The 23595-nt window shown below is 44.3% G+C and overlaps 1 protein-coding gene across 1 annotated transcript; it reads right to left on the bottom strand.

Annotated features, from left to right (window-relative positions):
- Positions 1-18341: 18341 nt before the first annotated feature.
- On the bottom strand, positions 18342-23177 carry UQCRB (ubiquinol-cytochrome c reductase binding protein). The gene is made up of 4 exons (XM_076329382.1): positions 23096-23177; positions 21746-21817; positions 19769-19935; positions 18342-18583 (listed from the first exon to the last, which is right to left on the bottom strand). The coding sequence occupies exons 1-4, from the start codon at positions 23112-23114 to the stop codon at positions 18506-18508; spliced, it is 336 nt and encodes a 111-aa protein (XP_076185497.1). The 5' UTR covers positions 23115-23177; the 3' UTR covers positions 18342-18505.
- Between the last annotated feature and the right edge of the window lie 418 nt (positions 23178-23595).

Genomic DNA, 23595 nt, shown 5'->3' with positions numbered 1-23595 from the left:
GTAAATCTTGCTGGCATACTGTGAAGGGTGATCCCAAATTTTCGGAGACTCCCCAAATGCAAACTGAAGGGATACACTGCTTTATGTCTCCTTCCAAGCCAAAAAGAAATATGTTTGGGAAATAAGCCCTTTAGATGGTAATTTAATTTGGGGCAGATGTGCCCAACAGCTATGACATCATCCTAAAGCAGGTCTTTTCTCCTTCTCCACTCCCTCCCCCCCAGCTTTACAGGAAAGATACGAAACGTAAAGGGATTTATCAGGTGTCTTATCATAAATGTGCTTTATATCCTGAAATGCGTCTGTGAGCTGGTTCTCATAGGTGAAACCAGCTGTTAGCTCTGAATCAGGACAAATAAACAGAAAAAAAAAGACTGTGCACAGGAAAGAAAGAATTTCCAGCAATCGTGTATGTTGTGGGAAAGAGGAATAAAATCAAATATACGTATCATTTGTCTTTAAGCATTTGATTTCTTTTGCTGTCAGAACCATAGGTGAATTTGCTTTCATCTGAAAGTGAATTCAGCTCTGAATTTAGCAGCAAGAAGAGCTGCTCGCAGTGAACGTGGAGAGACCGTCTTCGGCTGATAAATTGGGCTCCATCCGTTTAATCACCGGCAGCTCTGCCAAGACAGCCAACACAGATGTAAAGTAATGCTGCCTGTCGTGGTGCTTTTGGCTCTCTGAACACCCCTCCTCAAAACCTCCACCCACCACCAAATTAATTTAACATCAATTAACAATCACCATCCTGCCTGAGGGACGCGTGGATGGCAGAAGTGAGGTGCCAGGGACCTGGGAAGTGCCCAATGAATGTAGGTACCTCCTGGGAGGAGGCAACCTGGAGACTAAACCACAGCCTAGGATCTAGGTGGATTTTCGAGTGTGAAGTCCCAATTTAGTTGAGCTTTAGGTGGCCTAGACCTTGCCCCTATTTCATACCAGAAGAAATATATTAGAAGGAAGAAACACAGGGCTTCAAGATGTAGCACACATAAAGGGATTTTGTAGCATGCTTTTGTAGGTGTAGCATGCAAGGGATTTTGCCTTCATTTTCCATAGGTGTATTGGGAAGCATGGAAATCACGTAGTTCTTTTCCAGAAGTTTTTTTACATTATGCTTTGTTTTGGTGTGAAGGTCTTTAGGTTTTCACAGAGCAGTAATGTCCAGCCTTTTGACAAAAATGCAGAGATCTCTTCGCATGGGGCAGCTTGTGAGGGGGAACATGTAAGACGCCCCATCACTTCAGCCGGTGCTTGTGCCCCATCATGCTGAACGTGCTCCCATCACATGACGGAAAACCCCTGTGCTCTCACCACACAAAACCCACATGTTTTTTTGGGTAAGGGGGAAAAGTGCCTACCCTGAGGAGAAAGGCTGCCAGGACAAGGAATATTGCTCATCACTGCGCGGCACTTGCTGGGAGAACAAGATGGCCCATGCCGGTGCTAAACGGGCCGGGGGAAGCTCTTCATGTCCATGAAAGCATAAATATCTGCTTAAATGAACAAAGAGGAGGGAAAAATGCTAAATGAAAAAAAAAAGCTAACTGCAGTACTCGCTCTTTTTGCTCTTTAAATATCTGCAGCCAGCAATGCTCAGAGTGAGTGCCAGGAATATGAAAAGGTTGATGAAGGGCGAGCGCCAGCAGTCTCAGCCTTTTCACACTTGTTGCTGCTGAATCACACATAACTCCACATAACTCCACACAGCCCTCTTTGGGGGTGTGCCAATCATTGCCAAGATAGTGACATCTATGGGCCAGCCTAGACTTTCGGAGGGTGGAGAGCTGTGATGACCGCACTGAGGGAACTGGGGGGGCAGGATTTGTCCAAACATGACAAAAATATGTGTATTTGGGGAAAAAAAAAAGAGATCAGGATAAAATTAATTTTTACTGCAGCCATTTAGGTCTTGGCTTTGTGAAAACTGTTTCAAGCCATTGCCTTTCCTTAGGCGGGTCAGCGGGCCAAATCCAATGATAAATACAAAACTCTGAGATCATTATTCCCTTCTTGGATTTTAACTGATGAAAAGCTCCATTCTGTTTGGCTGGGCTGCGGTCCAAAGCCCGGTGACCACCCTGCTGCAGCAAAATGCTGAATTAGGGTATTCTTGAAAACCTAAAACATCACTTATGCTTTTCCTGATGGGAAACAGATAAAAGTCCGCTGTGTCTCTTTCTTTGATCGTTCGTGCCCTCGCAATCGTCTTCCTCTAGGCTTGAAAATAACCCTCTTGCAGTTGAAGGGTGTAGCAGTCGGGGCGCTTGGTGCCAGCGTAGATTTTTGTGCCAGGATTTCACTCCTGGAAGGCAGGAGAAGGCTGGCTGCCGGCCAGGCAGCACGTGGGCAAGGTTGCCCGTAGCCCCGTGGCGGGCTGGGGTTGTGCCACTGGCTGAGCAGTGGCTAGGACATCCATCCCTGTGCTTTTTGAAGGTGTCCACCAAAATATGGGTTGAGAGCATCATCTTCGCTGGTGTTAGCAACACCGACTGGATCTAGGTTAAAGTAATGTTTTGCTTCGCAGGTTTTAATCTGGGTTATGAGTTCAGTGCATTTTCTAAACAGTCTTAAACACTGATTTCCAGCAGTCCTGTATGTTCAAGCTGGAATATTTTAACGGTAAACCTCACCTTACTTCTGATTTTAAGTGGGGACGAGCATTTCAGGACAAAAAGAAACCCAAGACTCTTAAACCTATCCACCTCCACTGCAGTAGGTGAAACTTGCTTTCCACAAGAATTCCCAAGCATATTATGGCAAATTTCCCCAACCTTTCTGCAGCTGTGCTGGCAGGGGGCCAGCAGGCTAAAGGTAGTATCAAATTGAATGTAAAGGTGCAATATACATAGCCCAGAGCTACCAGCACAAAAGGCTCTGCCCCGGATCCTGCGGCTGCAGAGGCCACTGTGGCACCCAGTGCACACCCGGACCCAGGCAACCAAAACGTGTATTAAAAATTATTTGTCTCTTCGCTTATGATGAATAACAAAGTCCTGTCGCTCCTGGAGCATCTTCTTCAAGGTTGTGCCTGAGGAGCACAGTCAGCCTTCTCCTGTGTTCTCCCAGGAGGACATTTCTCCCCCCTCTGGGGGATCCTCCACCAAAAGAGGTTTCCCCAAGCTTTCCTTCTCTGTAGAGGTTGCCTTTCTTGGTCTGGGTAAAACAATGTCTCTCCATTTTCTGAACTCCCTGTGAGGGCTGCATGGAAATGTTAATTCTCTCTTGAATCAAGGAGAATGATTTTTATCTTGAAATGGCAACAGTATGACATCCCTCGGCCTTTCTGGGTGCTGCTGCTCTCACTGCTGGCTACCAGAGATGTGGTGTTTTGGTTTGGAGGGGGCTATGGATGACCCCAGGTGCAGATGCAGGACAAGGGAAGGAGCCTTGGGACAGGCTGCTGCCTCTGTGGGATGCTGCCTTGCTCTCCTCCTTCCCTTCTTAGCTGTTTCCTTGGGTGCTTGGTAGTAGCATTACAGACTCATGATCATTGCAGACTCCAGCATTTATCAGCAGTAAGAAACGCTGTATTTAACAATGTGGGTTTTTACAGTTTTAAAATAGCAATTGCCAAAAACTTCCCTGACCCCAACTGATGCCTTGCAACTGGTGGGGCAGAAGGAGTTCTCTTCACAGCCTGGCACGGCATGGCCAAGGCAAATCTGATTCGGAAGAACAAAGATATTTCCTCTCTCTTGGCAACAGGCAGGGAGCAGCAATATGTACTAGAGCAGGGCATGTGAATGCGTCCCCCGTGACGTTCTTGTAAGGCCAGCTAAGGAAATACAGGCCAGATGAAATCATTAGTCAGTGGGTGCACAAGTGGTTGAAAAACATGCTGAACTTATCACGGTTTGCCATCGAACTGAAAATTCATTTTTAATGGGGTCACCCAGGGTCTGTCCGGGGCCTGTTTCTGTTTGATATTTTCATTAGTAACTCGGATAATGGAATAAAGTATGCTTATAAAATCGTCCCATCACACTAAGCCAGGAGGATTGTGAGCATATTGGGGCCCAGGATTAAAATTCAAAATAGCGATGAAAAATTGGAGAGGTTTTCCAGAATCAACAAATGGAACCAAAGAGAGACACGTGCAAAGTGCAAGGAGGTCAAAAGGACTTGTATTGAAATGGGTGGTGACTGACTGGATGGCAGAAGAGACCTGGAAGCTCCTGTGGGGTAAGCACAGACCGGGTGACCACAGTGACACCCACGAGTGTACCCGTGGGGATGCGAAAGCCAAGGGCTGGGTGGTAACTTCATGGCGCTGGGAACTTCTCAGCTCGAGTGCTGCACCCAGCACTGGGCATCGCCTTTTAAGAAAGATGTAAATGAAATAGAAAGCCCTGAGAGACCAACAAGAGTGTTAAGAGGTTTATAAAACCTGACCTGTGAGGAGAGGTTGAAAGAACTTGGGGTTGTTTAGTCTAGCAAAGAGAAGATGGATGGGACTGGAGGGAGCAGGATAACAGCCTTCAAAGATTACTGTAAAGAGGATGAAAATCAGTTGCCTTCATGTCCACTGAGAGTGGGACAAGGAGTCATAGATTTAACTGGAAGCAAGGGAGATTTAGATTAGATATTAGGACAAACTTCCCAACTATAATCAAAGATAAGCTCAGGAGCAGGCTACCTTTGTGGGCTGGGCGAGCGCAGCCATTAGAGGTTTTTAAGAACAGATTAGATGAACATCTGTCGGAGATGGTCTATTACAGCTCATCTTACCTCAGCACCAGGGAATAAGCCCCACAGCCCTACCTTGCTGTGATTGCTTTATCTTTCCCTGCAGTAATTTGCTGGAGTTGTGCAGGAGCTGCGTGAGCTGTGTCGATAGCTCTTGGTCTCCTGCTCAGGAAGCAGAGCAGCTCTGGCAGGAGCAAAACCCAAACGTCTACCTGGGACATGAGTAACATGAGCACATGGTGGCTGGTACTTACACAGGCATTAGCCACAGCTGCATGTCTTTGCTTACAGAGCAGGGAGAGCTTCATTTAACTTCAAGCTGTACTTGAGCTTCCTTGCTCAACAGGGTCCTTCCTTAAAACATCTCCTAAGGCACCTGAAGGCAGCAATGAAGTTCTTCTCTCAAGCCTCATTCCTGATGTTTAAGCAGGTTTAGTACTCAGAGGCAGCTCTCACAGGAGCCATCTAACACCACAGTACTGAGGTTATAAATTGAGTCAATCTCCACGACACAGTTCCTAATTAAAGTGCTAAAAAATAAAACATCAAAGCTGCAAATGGCAAAGGCAACCATACTGCTTTGTACATCAAAACAATTGTATACTGGTAGCTCATTGTCTTCCTATTTCCCTACCTTTTTTCAGTGTGATACAGCCTGTGACAAAATGTGCTTTAAAAAGCAGATGGTTAAACAAGATGTACAATCTGCTTACTATTATAGCTTCTGCCCCAAGCTGTGAATCAGTGCCTCTTCACTGCAACAGTCCGGGATTATTCGAGCATATAGGTTTGTGTTCTAGGAAACAGTAAAAATTGTCTACTCAATGATAAATAATTGCTTCTTCTTTAGAAGCACTTGTTATCACCTCCTCGTACTGAATATTTTTAGTACTAGCAAAGTATCTTCTTTTCAGCTCCCTTGAGACATCTGCTCTCCATATGGCGGACTTGCCTCTGCTTCCACAGCCTGTTTCTGGGAAGGAGACTCCCGATATGACAAATAGGAATTATTTCCAGGTCTTCAAACACTTCACCAGTTCCTGACTCATGTAATTGAGCCTAACAAATTCTGCACAATTGTACATGTTTTAATCCCTCTTGCCTACCTAATTTTTGCCATATTGCTTCCGCTGTCAGCAAGCTGCCCTTAAAACATCGACGCAAGGTTGTCGGTGGCAGAGAGCCACTTAGGAGCCAGTGCTGATGCTGAGCCCAGCTAGGGTACATCAACCCACTGAGCTGTCCTGCTCCTCTGCTCCTCGAAGGAAACCCGCTGGAAGCAGCCTGGTCACCCCATCCCGGCTGTGACGGTGGGGCTGCTGGCACGGGAGCACAGTCCCTTTGAGCATCCATGCCAGCTCCTTAGCACTGCGACTCATGCAAGAAAAACGGGGCCGTCCCAACACTATGGGCCATGCTGTTTGCTTTCTGTGGTTTCTAAACCTCATTCTGTGGAGCGAAGATTCCTTCTGCAATCACACAGAAAGGGGACAGCATTTTTTTTCCCTTTGGTTTGGCAGCAAATGCCAGAGGATGGATCAAGAGCTAAAAAATAATCACTCATGTTTGTGTGTTGTGCATATATCTATAGTTACCCTCTTATTCCCCATTGTAGCCTGTGATGCATGTGTACTCTCTGACCTCGCACTATAAAACACATGCACTATTCAAATATATTTCCTCATGCCTTACTATAGGAACTGTCAGTTCGAATTTTTCTAGAAGCTGTTACAGTACAAAGAGACAGAAAGCTCTGTCAAGTAATTCATTCTGCACAACATGATATTGCAAGTAACAGCAGAGGAAAACTGCACAGCTGATATTTTAAGGGCAAGACCTTCACAGAGAATCAGTGGACAGCACTGAATATTGATACCTCTGACTTGTAATGTTTGCATATTTTAATAACACTCAAAGCATCCGTTCTCCTTCTGTGCTTACAGAAATTGGGGAAGTGCCATACGAACCGATCGGAAGAAAGCTATGTGTCGGGGAGGAGAAGCACCAATGCCCCGCTGAGGTGCAGAGAAGTGGGGAGCGCCCCTGCGTCAGCAGACCCCCCATCATGCTGACCTCCCAGTGTGCCGCTGGTCTCAGGTTATACTGAATCAGCTGTGATTTCATCTTGAAAAATCTAATGTTTTAAACTATCCACATGGTATTTTTTCCAAGATCTATAGCTAAAACTCCAAGGATATAATATGTGGCCATGAGAAATGCATCCAGCCATACTACCTTTTCTACAGTGTATATATTAAATCCTTCTTAATTAGAAATAAGAGAAGTCAATTGTTTTGGCAGCTAAGTGCCATATACGAAGTACCAGGAGAAAAGAAAAGTACTCCAGATCCTACTGAAAATACTGGAGGGAAAGTAAAAGCAGAGTAACCCAGGTGAAAAATAAAACCTGAGAAAAAAAAACAATGTTTTTCTTAAATTTTTGGTTAGTGAGAAACTAACCTACCTGTCTTTTTATTCTTTAAGTAACACATATGGAACAAAGATTTTGTTTCTTGCAAATTAAAATAACATGTGGACTTGCTCTTTTGAGATAGCTCAGAAATCTGTGTTTTATGGAGGTGCAAATAAACTTTGCATACAAAGCAGCAGATACGGCACTTTCAGCAAGTATGTTATTGCTTAGCTTCTGCATATAAGACAGTTTCTGCAGCTAAACAATATTAAATGTTTTAGTAATTCATTGCATCATTAAGGAACTAAAGGGCAAAGACGTGTCAAACTGAGTACACTGCTTTGTCTCAACTTTTCCTACATCCAAGGTTACAGCAGGACAGTTCAGTGGCATGTTCCCAAACACTGAGCCACTGCCAACATTTTCTTAATGGGATTAAATTGTGCCTTGTTACTGTACAAAGACATATTTTAAGTACGCTTGGCCATTTATTTGATGTATGATTCTCTTTGGCTGAATTATTACCCTGGATTTATGAATAGTAAAGTCTTTCTTTCATTACTTGCTGTAATACTCCTAAAATTTATCCAATTAGTGATAGAGATATTAATAGAATGGAGAAGCAAGATGGGTCATTTAGAAGTTTTTCCCTTCTGTTAGTATCTCTATCAATACTTGAATAAATACTAGGAGAAGTACAGCATCTTCATGTACATACAATTAAAAAAAATACTGAACTGATAAATAGCTGTCCAGAGGGACTATCCTGAGATGACACCCTGCCTCACAGAACCAGAAGGAGGGGTTTACAGATGGCAGCAATACTAACCACAGTTAAAACAAGGCACAGGCTTGTCAGGGACAGGGCTCGCAGGCTGGTATGGAGAAGGGGATGGGGAAGGGACTTCTGACAAACTGGGCCTCTGGCATCTTTCTGCCGCAGGCAATAGAGCAGCAGCGACCATTGCTCCAAACAAAGCCATCCTTGGGCCGTGATACAGGCAGTAGCCACAGCCTCAGCAGACCAAACATACTGAAAATATTTCTGGTTGCTGCAAATTCTAGATGAAATTGTAACTAAAAGGCAGTTTTCCCTCCCTTGAAGGTGACCAGACAAACGTCTACAGCATGCTCAGGTTTACCAGGCTGCTCCCAGCTCACCTCTCTCCCATGAAAGCAGCAGCTCAGCCTCCCAACCTAGCGCAGCACAGGCTGGTTTCCCTTGTGCTGCTGAGCAGCCGGAGTGAGCCCAGGAACCAGAGCCCTGTGCCTTGTATGAGCCCAGCAGAAACACATACTCTGCTGCAAAGACTGTTTTTGAGGTCTCATATGAAATTGTTGACGGTTGCTTTTGAGACCCTGTAACAACAGCTTGTGGACAGAAGGGACCATCCCCCACTCCCCCACCCTTGGCTCTGTGATGCTACCTTGTCCTCAAGCCATGATCGGCATCTGGCCTGGGCAACCTGAAGCAGGAGAGAGCAAGTTGCTGCTATGGAGGCGGTGGGGACTTCAATCAGGCTAAGCAAAACATGTGAGTGCCGCCTGTTGCAGAGGTAGGGAGGAAATTAGAAAGCTGTAAGTAGATGAACTTGGGGCCGCCCAGGCGGGTGACACCCATGCAAGACCCCAGCCAGCAGTGCTGGAGACCTCTGCGTGCCCACAGTGGGTGGCTTGCTAGATAGCAGCAGCATGCTAAAGCCTTACAATAGCCATAATCTGTATTAACATGGACACAAGCTCTTACTGCAGAGTTGTTAACCATCATAAAATGTCTTCTACAATAATTTTTGAGAACTCAACACTCACTATGAACATACCATGACCAGGACTCAACAACACTTGGTTCCTGCAATTGTTCAGCAGTTAAAGTCCTTCACTTGCTTAAACATTGATTAAAAACTTGATTCTGATCTTATTTTACAGCTATATAATTCCACTGCTATGACATTATCCCAAATGACTTTAAAATACAATGCATAAATGTGGAAAAATTAGGAGGATTGCCAAAAGGTGCACGGGCAGAACTTTTATATATTTGATTTTGATGCTGAAGACCATAAGCCTGATTCTCGCCTCTTGAAGACTGGTAGAAACCAGTATATTGCAGTTATGCTGGTAAATATGAGAGGATAATTAAGACAATGACTTACATCACAGATCGATGTTTTCTGTCTTTCTAGTTTTATTCTAAAAACCTTTCAATTTCTCTGTATAATCACCAAGGGTGAGCATTGGTGACTAACTATGCTTTATAATGAAGCAGGGTCGCTCAGCTCCTTCCCACAAAGGATCTGAGACAACACTACCAAGGTCTGCACTGCTAACAAGGACTGCACCACCTCCAGCGCAAAAGTCACCATTGGTAGAATTAAAACAAATTTATGGCAAAAATTAAAACATTTATATTTTAACATCTCCAGACTTTATTAGGTGTTCTTTATACAGTCATCTGGTATGTTTAAAGAGTGAGCAATCATATAAAAGGAAATATGGTCATAACTGATTGAAGTAATAAAACCCTGAAACTAAATAACATCTCATAACTCATTACACAGCATATATTAGATTTCATTACATCAGTATATGACTTAGTAGTAAATTCTCCTGTTGGTCATAAACCTCTAAAGTGTTGTCATCCTGAAAAATGAAATTAAAATAGAGAAGAAGACAATGCCAGGACGCTCTGGCGGTGCTCGTACCGTTACAGCACAGCCCCACCTGGCATTGGGGTGAACTGGCCTTGATGGGCAATGCTGGGGATGGGCGACGTGTTTCTCATCGCTGCTGCCATTGTGACCAGGACGAAACTGCCCCTTGACGCGGGGGACTGGCATTGCCAGGGGTTCATTTTTGCATAGCCAACCTGCTGCTGAGCTTGTTATCCCCGTGTGCTGACAAAGCTGCATCTGTCTCCGGCACTGGGCAGCTCCCGTGAGGGTGATGGGCAAGCACACCCTCCTGATTGGCACCCTGCTCCACCGCTGCTCAGCAATGCTGCTGGGCTAGTGCCGGTAAAGCAGCAATGTGGCGGGAATAGAAGCCAGAGCCATGGGCCGGGTGCCTGTGTTCGCTCTGCCGCGGCACCTGGGAGCATTAGCTGCTGGGGCTGTCGCTCACCGCCTCAGGCAGGGTACCCAGAGGGCTCGCTGCCCACCCATCCTCCTCACCCTCTGCCAGAGGCCATGTCACTGCGGTGGCACAGCACTGCTTCTAATTTTCACCCACGACCATTCACAGCCTGACGTACTGCTGCGAGACAGTGGACGCAAGACAGTAGCTCTGCCACGTGCCCTGGGCTATGGGGAGCCACCCCAGCTGCCTCGCCACCCGGGGAGGGGGAAAATGGTGAGAGTGGCATGGCTGGATCCCAGCGGCACTGTGGGCTGGGGCTGTTGGAAGAGATGTCGGAGAACCAGCTCACCACCCCATGCTACGCCATAGAAACACCAGCACAGAGGCTTTCCGAAATCCCTCCTGTTTCTGAGGCTGAAGCATCTCCCAACACTTGGGCTGCTGAGTCCTGAAGGCTCTTCAGGGCGCTGGTGCCTTCCAGTGTCCTTCAAAGGGCTGAGCAGAAGGTCACTGGTGGCCTGAAAGTACCCACCCCCGGGAAGGAGCTGGGGCTCATTCCTGACACAAGCTCACCAGGTCTCCTGTGCCCCACACCCACAGCTCCTCCTGTGCTCTAAAGAGCAAATGCTTCACAGAAACTGCACAAAAACGCACCTTCAAGCTGGAGACGGACTCCGGTAAGTGTTTGAGCTGCCCAGCTACAGCATCAGGGACCTGCTCCCCATCTTCTTGCAGTCCCCAAAGTCTTGAACACTCATTGTGCTGCAGTGACACCTCATCTGGGGCTCCATCCTCCAGCTGCACAGCCCAGGTCCGAGCAGGAGACCAGTCCTGGGGCCGGCTGCATTGTTTTCCCCCCAGGTCCCCCTTCCTGTTTGCGTGTCAGGGCTGGCATCTCCTGTTTCAGGACTAGTTGGGCTTCTGCTAGTGAGGTGGGTGGCAGGTCCCTAACTCCAGGCTGGGAGATGCCACCAGCACAATTTCTGAGCATCCTGGGATCACCCAGCAGCAAGCTCATTGCTGGGGGGCTCGTTCACCACATGCAGCACACCAGAGCTCAGGCACAAGGTAGGCTCTGAGACATGTCCATGACACTGGCCCAGCAAAGCCAGGCATAAGCAGAGGCTGTTATTGCTCTGGGTATCAGCTATAAACAGTGGATCTTCTCTTCGATTCCCCAAAAGGCTTTTATGTTTCTTTCTTTGAGAACCAACCTCCCCTCCTCCATTTGACAGTTTATAACTACCCAGAGCAACCGATCGGCAACTGTGCCGTTTGCAACATCTGGGAGATCTTAAGGCAGATCCCAGTCCAAGCTGCACTGATGTAATTGTTTTGCTGGGTGAAGGATGATAACTCTCCCCACGTGTGTTTATACTCCTTCAAAATAATCCAATGGTTTTTTTGAAGCTCACTTATGTCAACACGTGCTTTATTGTGTCTTATGTGTTTTTAAAGTGCTGGATGGAAGCAGCTGGAGGAGAAGTCCCCTTTCAAAGCATACCTCCTCATGTTCTTTTTGGAGTAGCTTGTTGAATCACTATAAAGTATCAAGGCTTTAATGGCTGTTTTGGAGGTGTCCAGCCACACCAATGAGTTTGATATACATATGAAAAGCTGAGTATAAAAATTAATCAAGCTGAGTATAAAAATGAATCAAAGAAATCCCCGAAAGCTCCAGGGGTGGAGGTGGCTACACTCCTCCTTTCCATAAGAAACAGCAGAAGCCTGCAGTCAGATAAGAACGAAGCTGTGCAAAGCCAGGCACTCTGTACCCCAAGCTCTTCACCAAGAACCAGCACTAATGAATGGCTGCAAACCTAAGAGTTGTCCAGCAGAAGATGCTGCTCCCAGCAGAAGTTGTCCTCAACACCTGGGGAACGGACTGGCTGGATAACAATGCTCCTTGGGGTAAGCCAGGTGAACCTGGGCTACCATGTGCAAACATTAAACTACAGATCTAAATGTCTAATCTGTCATAATTACATCACCAGTCCTATAATGGAAATAGCAGTCTCTCCGTAAGACAGCTGTACTTCTGAAAGGAAATATGCTGTGTTACTTTTTCCCTGGAATTTCTCTTATTCTGTTGGTTTGGGGTTTTTTTGAGAAAAATAAAGCATCTCTAGCTGCTGCCAGTGCAGACCCGGGTCCTGACTTTGCCCTGCTACAGCCTAAGTGCTCCTAGGCAGGAATGACTGCCTCCATAAAGCTTTGAAATGCTGATCTCACCCCTCCTCTGGTACCTCGGCTTTTGTAACGTGCAGAGCAGAGCTGAGCCAAACCTCACCTGGCAGCAGAATACATTTTGCTTTTTATCAGAGCCACCTCCACACTGCGTGACAGTCTCGTGAGCTCCAGCAGGCAGGCTGGGTGCCGAGCATCGCTGGAGGCCTGCTTATACACTGATGGAAAATGAAAGGAGTTTTCTTCTGTCTTCTTCAGGGTGAGAGTGCAGCTGAGAAACATTTAGGATTTGAAGAATTTTTAGTTAATTGAAGTAAACCAAACATATCTAGCTGCCTTTATGACTGTTTCATAATAGTATCTTTTTAAGCTAATACTCCACTGGGGAACACAACTTGCAGACAAAAAAACCCTCTGAAGTGCCTTGAAGAGATCTGAGCTTTGGACTCTGAACTTCGCTGCTTATAAACAATCATTTCAGTCTGCTGGGCCGCAGCGGGAGTATGAGGCTTCATAAAAGGGCTTAGGTGTTGTAATACTGAGCGCAGCAGCGTTTAACTCCATGTCTCGCTATCCAGCCTTCCTGTGCAATCCAGAAGATTTAGACACAAAGAACCAGATCTGCGCAGGCCAGTGGGGAACCACTCTGGGAACCGCTGAGGAGAGCACAGCCCAGCTGTGCTGAGGTACCTCTTTCTGATCGGGTTTCAAGCCCCAGATCCCTTCCCAGAGCAGGAACTGAAGCAGCACACTCTCATAAAACAGCAGCAGCAAATCAAGCACTTGCTTGGGCTTTGGAAGAGAAAGATCCAGTGCTCCTCTTTCACTGCAGAGATGTGAGCACCCCAAACCCAGACCTGCCCTGTAGTTGTCAGGGCATCCTCTTGTAACTGCTCTGGTTTTCACGGAAGGAAACAGATGAGATCGGGCCAGAGGAGATGGACACTTAGGTCGCATCCACACACTCTGGAGGCAGGACAAGGACAGATTGGGCTCCACTCATGATCCGGTTCAATGGATGATACTTAAATATTCTTTAGGGAAAACTTAAGCCTCAGTGAGTGCCATGAACTTGGGGTTCCCAAAGTTAGGACACACAGGCATCACTCTCTGCAGTGGCCTGCAAAGCACCCTGGCCTTTGCCAAACCTCCACATACCTCTCTTTTCTCACTGTCCTACTCAGTGGTCCCATTTCCCAAAATGTGTTCAACCACATGTTTTTCTTTCTCCCCCTTCCCAGTGGCCATCTTTGGTCCGCACATAAATGCCCCAACCTCACCTCACCCTCACCACATACCCCCAAAGCAGGCAAAGGGGATTGAGGTCAACTTATTTTCCCTACACTTCTTCAAAATCCCTGCACGTGGTTTCCTAACCTTGGGTCTATCCCAGTCCCTCACCCAAGCCCTTGACCTAGCTCCTTGGTCTAGGTGCCAGGGCTGGCTCAGGGTTCGGGTACTGCAGGAGAGAGCTGAGCAGGGCAGAAGCTGTGAGTGAAGACAATCAGCTGGTGGGCAGTAATTGCCTGAGCAGGCAAGTGCTCTAGGCAGGTGGAGTCAAGCATTGCCCTTCTTTTGAAGCAGCTTGTAAACCAGCTTAGGAACCAGCTCTAACCAACCTACTAGAGTCACAGTCTCCCCTGGTGCAGTTAATTACACCTTTCAAAGCAGAACAGTGTCAGCCAAAGGGACTAACAGCCTCACTTGCACTCCAGAAAACATGTTAATTAGAGAACTAAAGCATTTGCAGAGAAGGGAACTGTGAATCCACACCTTTTTGTGAAGAAAAAGGAATTAAGCCCACAGCCTGCCAGCATAAACTAGCATTAAATCACCAGCGAGCAGAAGGTGTTGAGGGGTCCTTCTCCAGACGCCACGAGAGCACCCACCTCGCCAGGGAAGCAGAAGTGCATATGATTGCTGGCATCCTGAGGCATCAAACCAGCTGTCACTGAGTCCCAGCACCACCAGCTCCGAGGTCCTGGGTGAGCCAAGGACTATTTGACATTGAAGGGTTTACAAGATCTCGGCCCTTTGGGCCTTAGACTGGCTAAAAGAGGCTAAGAGAAGTGAAGTCACTCAAGTCATTCAAGTCAGCTGCATACCAGGTGGGACGCCAAGTTCCAGCCCCAATCTCACCCCAGAGCAGCAGTGGCTCAGGTTGCCTCTGCCTGCTCCGCACTGCAAGGGCAGCCCTTACCCCGGCCAAAGTTTCAGTCCATGAAAACTGACTGCAAGGGCGCAGCAGCACTGTGGGGAAATCCTGAAGATAATCTTTGACCTTTACTATCTAGAGAGAAAATGCTTCAAGTAGGAATGTGTTTACCATATTAATGCTAAAACAGTTCCATTATAATGACAAGCATGATGTTTCATCAAAATTCCTATGAGATTTATATCTGCTGTAGCTCTCCTTTGGATGGAAGTTGGATGTAAAACAAGCATATGTTTCTTGTTACAGAGCTGCAAAAAATCCATTGTTTCTGGGTTGACCGATTCAAAATTTAAAGAAATCAGTCTGCCATAACAAACATGATCTTCAGCAATCAAAATGTATTCTTATATTTCACTATGTATTTAATAAAAGAACTTCAAGCGAAGCGCAGGTTCGCTTAAAAGTGATGAAAATGAATTCAAGCTAAAACTGTCATCAAACTGCAGGACTAGCAATATCAACTCAGACTCTCTCTTAATTTGACACACATAATTTAGATGTGCCAAAGACGTTGTGAACTCAAATTACAAAAAGACCTCAGTAATTTATGGAATCTGTATAGAATTTATATCCAAAAAACTACATTAATGAAGATGAAGGTTTCAAAGTCAAGTTAGGAAATGCAAGATGCACCATTGCCATGTGCGTTATGATATGACCTTAAATTGCAGGTTCGCATTTTTCCCAGTAGGAACCCCTCTCTCATTCAGGAATTCTTTTCAATCCTCTTCAGTGCACGGCTCAACCTTGCTTTCTGCACTCCATACAGGCCACAAATGTATCAGCTTCTTTGTAAGTATTTCTGCATTTACCATCAGAGGGATAAGGATTGTGAGGTCTTTTTCAAATCTGTGACAATCCCTGTGAGATTTGCTCCTGGTACCACCACCTGTAGTATCCATTGTGCGTATGGATGAATTACCAACACCTTCACCTAATATTTTCAGAACAGATCTACTAAACCTAGACGTAGATGCAATTGCTGTGCACTTCTGCAGACATAGCCCCAAGCACCATATATTAAGCGTTTAGCAAAATACTTGGTGAGTTTCTGTGAACCAAGTGTCTTGCTCGATGTTACAGAACAACCTTGTGACAGCAGCAGAAAGAAAACCCAGTTCTCCAAACCAGAATGCTCTTTCCTTCATCATCAGAGTATCTTTTCACCTCTGGCAATTTTACCCCCTTTACTGTTATCAAGCTTTTTCTTAAAATGAGGCAATTTTGCAGATAGCAAGCTCATGGCTGCACAGTCCTGGATCATGCACAGAGGAGCATGCAGCCTGCACAAGGAATACGGCAGGATCCCCCAGAGAGCGGCATGGGGGGCATGGAAACATTACAAGGAAATTACAGATCTGAATATCCCTAATTTTTGCAAGACCATTCCTTCCCATTTCAGATGTTTTTAAGGATGAACACAAGGATTCAAAAATGGGAATCACACTGACCCTCCAACTTGTCACCAGCAGGATTCAGATCTTTCATACAAGAAAACTCCTGTTTCCTCTAGCTACAGATTAATGCTAGTAGCTCAGTGTGCACAGAGGGGAACACCAGAGGGTGAAATAGGACATGTCTTCAAAGTTACTCATCTATTAGCCAGTAGCACAAGCATCCATATCTCACATCACGTATTCTAGATAAGAGTTTACAGTCTCTAACACAAAACTGCTACAGCTCCTGGTTCCCAGGCAAGATATCCCTCTCTTACACCCACCTCTTTCCTCCCTGTTTCTCACTATTTTTAGATTCTCCTAAACATCTCAAAGAATACACACCCATCTCTACCAAAAACCGACAAATACATTTTCCTTACTAATATAATGCTAAGATGCAACTAAACAGTATTCATTGAACTTTTTCAAAATACTTCAACAGGAGACTACTGCACGTTATGGGAACTTAAAACTGATCAATCCAAGTCAGAAGCATCTGAAAACACGTCTAAATGAAAGCTGTCAAACAACCTTAGCCTCAGTGAGCTGGCAAGCTCTTAACATGGCTTCCTTTTCTCTCCTCCCCTTGAACTGCTATGAAGATCACTTGGAAAGACTAACTGCTACTACTCCCCTCTGACTCTTAAAATGTTAAATTTGAATGTAAAGAGGTCAGTGATTTCAGGTGTGTTAGACCAATTGGAGCATGGCTGCTTTGCACCCCACTCAACAGTCAGCCTATTTTTAAGTGCCTGATGCCAACAAAACCCTTTTCTCTAAACCAAGTAATTTTTGAGAGACTTTTGAACCACATTAATCTTAACCCAAACCTACGGTCAAATAAGCAGACGCTGTCTTTCTACAAAATTCTAGCTTTTGTAGATGTTTGACCAGCTATGCCTTTCAAGTACTATTTCCATTAGATAATTAAGTCTTCTAATATTATTCTGACAGATAACAAAATAGTTCTAATTCCATTAGAAAAATGAAGTATTCTAGTAATTCCATAAATAGAAGTGTGAAACTTCAGGCCCTGTTTGTCCCTTGGAAGAGAATTAGAAAGTTCTCAAAAATACATCAAATTATGTATGCTTCAATCATAAGATTTTATTATAGGAAATGAAAGAAACCTCACATTTTTAACATAATCTCCCCACAGACTTTTAAGGAATGTAAGTGATAAAGATATTTTTGCAGCATTGTGTTTTACTGCATCAGGCTGTGAGGTTTTGAAGTAAGTATTTCACCCAGGGATCATCATATCCATCCTACAGATGTAAGCAACTGAAGCAAGCAGATGAAGGTTGATAAGAGTGATGATCAAAGCTAAAATATGGTTTTCATTCTAACTTCCAATCCAGTTGGATTGGAATAAATTCTATTTATGTGGTCATACCAATTCAAAACTACAGACATAGCTTGCTCCGTATTTATGTAATTTTTTTTTTTTCCTAAACTGCTCTAGCTTTTGGTCAATGGATTCTTGCATTTGGCAGACAAGCATGCATCACAAGAGGAAAAAACTAAACCTTGGGACTATCACACAAGATTGTGCACTACTGACAGAGGGCTAGATGATAGGCTTTGAATTTCACATGTAATACCAAAATCTGTCCCAAATAAACACTACCATTAAACTATGGGAGACTAGACTCAAGGTCTTCAGCCAGCAATGGCTGGTATTTTCTGGATACAACTGAATTCCTTCTGTTTTTAAGCAGAGCCTGAATTCCACGTAATCACTGTAAACAGCATACTTTAGGCCATGAAAAAAATATATGGGAAGTTAATTATGCTGTTGAAAGCACATCAGCATACCACTTTTACCCTTTAAAAGGATAAAAAGTCTCAAGAATCTGAAGTGAGACAGTCATTACAGTTTATATGAAAACAGTCTTTTAAGGATTAACAATGTATACGGTATAAAAACCTAGTGAAACATTTCCTGATTTTGTGATTAAAGAATCATCTGTATTTTCCATTATTGTAATATGTATGTGCTTAGATGCACAGAATATTACATTCTGCTGCCTCATGATGCCATTGTAACATCAAGCTCTGGTCCAGTATTGGTGTCTCCAGGGTGAAGTGATGAAGGAAATAAGCACTCCCCTTTTAATTTAACAGAGCAACTAGCACCAACAGCCTTGCATGTTTCTTACCTAACACTACAACTGCAGAAAATAGCTGTACTATGAAAAGAGTAAGAATCAAAAAGCTGGAATGAAGACTGCATACCACTAAGCTAATATGTAACGTACATGCTCGTAGGAAAGATCCAAACATTAGCTTGTTAACATTTACAAAGAACTCTTCCAAGTAGATTTTATACTTTGACATGTTTATTTTAGTTGGATGAACAGAATCAATGAACAAGTCGAAACAGTATTCCTCAGCTTCACATTTGTCTCCCCATAGACTTCTATAACGAAACGTTTAAAAATATCAGAAATATGTGGATATTTGCATGAAGTAGTTCAACAGTTATTTCTTGTTCCATGCTTCTCTTTCAAGCCTTTCACGGATTACTTCTTTTAGGTACGGTTCAAGATAATGCTTATCCTGAAAAAGAAGAGAATATATTTAAACTTACAGGGAGGTCCAGAAACATCTCAAGCCATTCCTACAGATTACCTGTCTCTCATTCCTCCTCAGATTTGACTAAAACCCAACCTAACAAGAAAAAAAAAAAAAAAAAAAGAAATCAAGCATTACTTGTTCTGAAAAGGTAAACTTTGTATCTGCCAAGTCTGCAATGACAAGTTCTTTACTGCAGCAACCACTAATTCTTAACTCCTCGCCAACATTAACAAGCAAAGTGATGCTTCCAGCTATACCTTTAGAAACAATATTCTTTTGGCAGATACCCAAATGTACAAGATCCACTTTAATTAGTTCAAAGTCCAACTATAATACTTTGGAGAAATGATTTTGAACTTAACTTCTAAACAGCACTGTAAACTTGGATTCGATGGAACACCTTGACCGTGTTTAACACTTACAAACCAAACTGCTGCTAAGGAACTACGCAACCAGTTTTTCAGTGCAACAGTTACCTAAACATGACCAATAGCACCACGAGAAACAGCCTCTGCTTATATAGAGAAATGTAACACCCTTATACTATCCTGTAGTCAAAAGTTTAGTGGTAAGATTCCTCTCTGCCTGGCAATTTGGAGAAAGCTGAGATGGACAGTAATGCAAAGTCTGTGAATCAATCCACTATAAAAAAAAAATAAATTTAGTTACATCTGAAAAGGAAGGCGTAGTTTGTTTTTCAAATTACAAGACAACACTTATTTTAATGTGAGATTTCCCTTTAAATTATTCTTCCTTGGCATCTTCAGGAATAAAAGCTTTGGTTAGAGATTCTTCTATAAAATTAAGAAATTCATCAGAAAAGCAAGAGACCTTTTGTGAGAATTTCCAAGCTAGTTACAGTGTATTTCTTTATCTGAGAGCTTAGAAGAAATATTTTGTCTGAATACAAACAATGTGCTATGGCTCTGAGCTGCAGTTTAAGCCTTTATCGTCTTGAGCAAAATGCTATAATTTCCATTGAAAAACAGAGATTTTTAAACAGCGATCAAAACCTGTGTCTTCCAAAGGTATCCTACGAGATACACACTCATTTACTCATTATAAAGAACATGTAAGCGTGTATCTCTTCAGAGACTGAAAATCCCGAAGACTAGTCACAGCAGTGCCATTTAAGACCTCTACCTTGGAAACACTCTGCACACATACCTCTTCATACTTCACCCACTGGTCTTTTGGAAGGATCTGATGTTTCAGGCTTAAGTCGAGTGCTCGCTTTATGCGAAATATTCTTTCATTGTAAAGATGTTCTGGAAGTCTCTTCAGTGCTTCTTTTACATCATCATCTTCATACAATGTATCATCTCGCATTAATCCTGTACCAAGAAGATTTTACGATATCACTGAATAAATGTTCTTAAGTAAGATTTAGGATTGACACAGGTGTTTCTACATAACATGGGCAAAACATTTCCAATGCAAACTTATGACAAAAAACCAAACCAATCTAGGAGAAGAGCACCACTAATTGCTCACAGTGAATAAACTCTAAACACTGGCTTACACATACTCTATTTACTTGTTTCTACTCCTTTTCTTAAGGAGGAATGGGGAAAATGGGTATTTGATTCAATGTGTTTCATAAGAGTATATATATATATATACACAGAACAATAACTATTCTGGATCTGAGGGGTGAAGTTATGCTCACCTAATTTTATGTCTGTATTTAAGATGACTGTCTAGGTAAAGGGTTTAAAAGCTCTGAATCCATTAGAGTCAGTCAACCACAGATGTGACTACTTCAGTACTGCAGAATTATTCTCTAAACTCCACTGTGTATAGTGACTAGATCTCCATTGACTATGTTAAGCTATGGAAACCTGAAGCTAGATGTTTGTTCCCGAGTTGGTTTCCTCTCACCCCGCCCCAAATCATAAGTTAAATCAGGGAGAAGTACCCAGTCTTCTCAAAGCCAAGAACACCGCCACACTGTGGAACAAAGGATTCCTGAAATTCAACCAACCCTGCCTTAAGTTTCAGTATTAACAACATAAGACAAAATATTATTTTTGTAACATTCCAAGATTGATGCAGATTACAAGAGTATACCTGCTGACTTGTGGTTAAAGGTTTTGATCTCATGTAACTGAGTTGGCAGTAGTCTCCCAATAAAACAAAAATTTCTTCTGAGCCACATATTCTTGAATTCAGTTTTGTAATTTATTTCAAAGACACAGGGAGCATGGCTACTAGTTTAATCAATAGATTAAATTCGGTGTTTGTCCTCAGTTTTTAGTTGCATTCCCAGAAAAGCAGGAACATTTATTAATGCCTTTAAGAATTTCAGCAGACAGATATAAGAAGAGGGGCTAAGCACGGCATCTCTGGAGGAAAAGACCTAAGCTTATTCCTCTACAGTTGTCCTGCAATTTTTTTCTAACTTCACCAGTGCGGGTACGTTAACTTCCTTTAAATGATTCGCTCATATTGCAGTCAGCAGTAAATTACAGCCTCTGAATTTTCAGATTCTCTTATCATTCAAGAACAGTTCTGCCATCTAAATAGTTGAAACAAACTTGGTAACAACTGAACAAATTGAAGACAATACCATCAAGGCAACCTCCTCTACTTAAGGAAACACTATTTTTACACCTACTTCACCATTGCGCAGGCCAGAGAGACATCAAGTGAAGTTGTAGCACAAGTAGCTTCAAGTGAACATGAAGCACAGAACTAACAATCCTTTTTTGCACTTTGGATACTTTGCATAAGCATCCCAGACAGACTGACTGCTATCAGTGGAAATCTCTCCAGCTTCAAGGGCAGCCTTTGCGTTAGAAGATACTGGCCAGTGAAATTGACTTGGTGGGAAAAGATAAATAATCAAGCTTTCAGGACTATTTTGTGAAAGATTCTTTCAGCTGCTCCAGCTTAACCTTAGCTGTTGTAAGTTATTTCACTGAAAACAAGAGCAAACACAGAAATAACAGAAGAGTCACTGATTCACTACTGGGTAGCAATCATGATGACTGAAGCTATTGCTAACTTTTTCCCCACAAAAGTAGTAGCTAATTTTGATCAAAAAGACTTATGCCAAACTGCACGTACATACACCAGTTATGAACCATAACTAGTTTGAGGATTGTTACATTTGCAGTTTTTAAAACTCAATGAAACACTTACCGAGTTTGTTGAATCCAGCTGCATTATAATACCACTTGCGAATCCTGTCTAACAGGCGACCACCTCCTGCAACTGAATGTGACCATCATCAGTTGCAGAGCAAGATAAAATTCAACATTTACACACTGCTATGACAGTACACAAGTTTTTGCTGGCCTCCTTCACGTGCAGTAATGCAACGCTACATCAAGTTTGAATTTGAACATGTATGACTTGGCCTCTCTGCTTTTCAGTACCCCTTAACTGACGCTGAACAGGTAGAATGAGTGCTTGTTACGTACAATCATTTGACCTCTGTTTCACTAAATATGAATATTAGACTGCTTTAAGACTTGTAACAACACTAACAGTTCATTGTCAAAGACAGCACCAACGCTTTTAGGCTCCATAACTCTTACCTGAGCTAAAACCATAATGTTCTACATAAAGCAAAACCATCATGCTTTTCAAATCATTTATCTAAGTTCCACAGCTCTCGCTATGGGTTAATTCAATTTCAAGGCCAGCATATTATTACACTGTTAACCTTCTGCTCTCCTCTCCAGTTACTTAAATACTATTCCAGAGCTTCCTTTTTCAAAGAGCTGCCAAAGTCAACTGGAAAGTCAACACTGAAACCTCAAAAAAACTCATTGACTTTAAAAAGAAAAAATAAAACACACCACATGTAGAACGTTCGTTTTTCTGTAACTGTGATTTTGGATAGCAAAGGTGGTTTTACATGTAATCAAGTACAATGCAGTACCAAATACCATTAAAGTAACTCAACAAGGGGTCTAGAAATCCAGAAACAGCACGATATGGGCAATGCAGCCAGGGCAAGCTATCTTTCATGACTTTAAGTTAGTTGTCTTATTAAGTCACCCCATAAAACCAGTGCTACGTGTGCTACCAGTACACTATCTCATCAGGCCTTATTCCTTCATACTTTAGGACTTTAGAAGGAATAACATTAAACCAACTAAGCGTAGAATCAGTCCGGGCAGGAGAGCGATCCCCGAGGCCCCTCCGGAGCAGCCCAAGGGCTCCTCCAGTGCTCCCGAGCACCCTCTGCCCCACTGCTCCCAGAAAACCTCAGTATCGGAGCCAGGCTCCCTCCGCTGAGGCCCAGACTAAGGGGCCGCCGCTCGGGAGGGACGGCGAGGAAACCCGCCCGCCAGGGCCGTGCCAGCGGTACACTAGCTGCGGGCTCGGGCTCTGCCCCTGTCAAGGGCACACAGCGCACACCGTCCACCGGCTCCCCATCAGGGCCCGCCTCGCCTCCCGGTACGGGACAGGACGAGCCCAGCACCGCAAGCGCGACGGGCGCAGCCCCGCACGACCACCCCCAGCCGCCCACCGCCGTCTCACCCGGTGCCCTCGCCGCCATCTTGACCTCGGAGCGGCGCGCTGCCTTCTGGGTAACCCGCAGCGTCTCCGGGGGGCGAGGGGCGGGCCCGCCAATGCCGCCTCAGCGCTGGCGCATGCGCCGCGGCGGCAAGAGGCGGCGGCGGCGGCGGCCCGGTTCCCGTCGTGCTCCCTCCCGCGCGGCTTTATCCAGGCGGGTGGCGAACATCCCCAAGGACGGAGACTGCCCCATCGGTCTCCGCCGTGGCGGCCTGTCCCTGCTTCGGCGGCCGGCTAGGCCGTCTCCTGGCGCGGGAGCTCCGTCGTGACCGCCGCGGGGCGCCGGGCTGCTCTGAGGCACCTGCCCGTGGGCAGAAAGAGCGACAAGAGGCTAAGGTGGGCACGGTGAAGCCCATGACTCTTACGATGGTTTTAAATAACACTTACGGTGTTGCAGAATCGGTAATTAAGCCAAGATTAATTAATGCTTGTTCAGAACAACATAACGTCGTGTCCTCAGTGTG

This window comes from Aptenodytes patagonicus, chromosome 2, assembly GCF_965638725.1.
Source record: "Aptenodytes patagonicus chromosome 2, bAptPat1.pri.cur, whole genome shotgun sequence".
NCBI lineage: Eukaryota > Metazoa > Chordata > Aves > Sphenisciformes > Spheniscidae > Aptenodytes > Aptenodytes patagonicus.
This window is presented reverse-complemented; position numbering and strand designations above follow the sequence as displayed.

Excerpts from the sequence above, each read along its gene's own strand:
- UQCRB (XM_076329382.1), bottom strand. Across the intron at positions 19,936-21,745 it reads AGCTGGATTCAACAAACTCG|GATTAATGCGAGATGATACA; the intron begins GTAAGTGTTTCA and ends TTCTTGGTACAG. Across the intron at positions 18,584-19,768 it reads AGTGGGTGAAGTATGAAGAG|GATAAGCATTATCTTGAACC; the intron begins GTATGTGTGCAG and ends CTTCTTTTTCAG.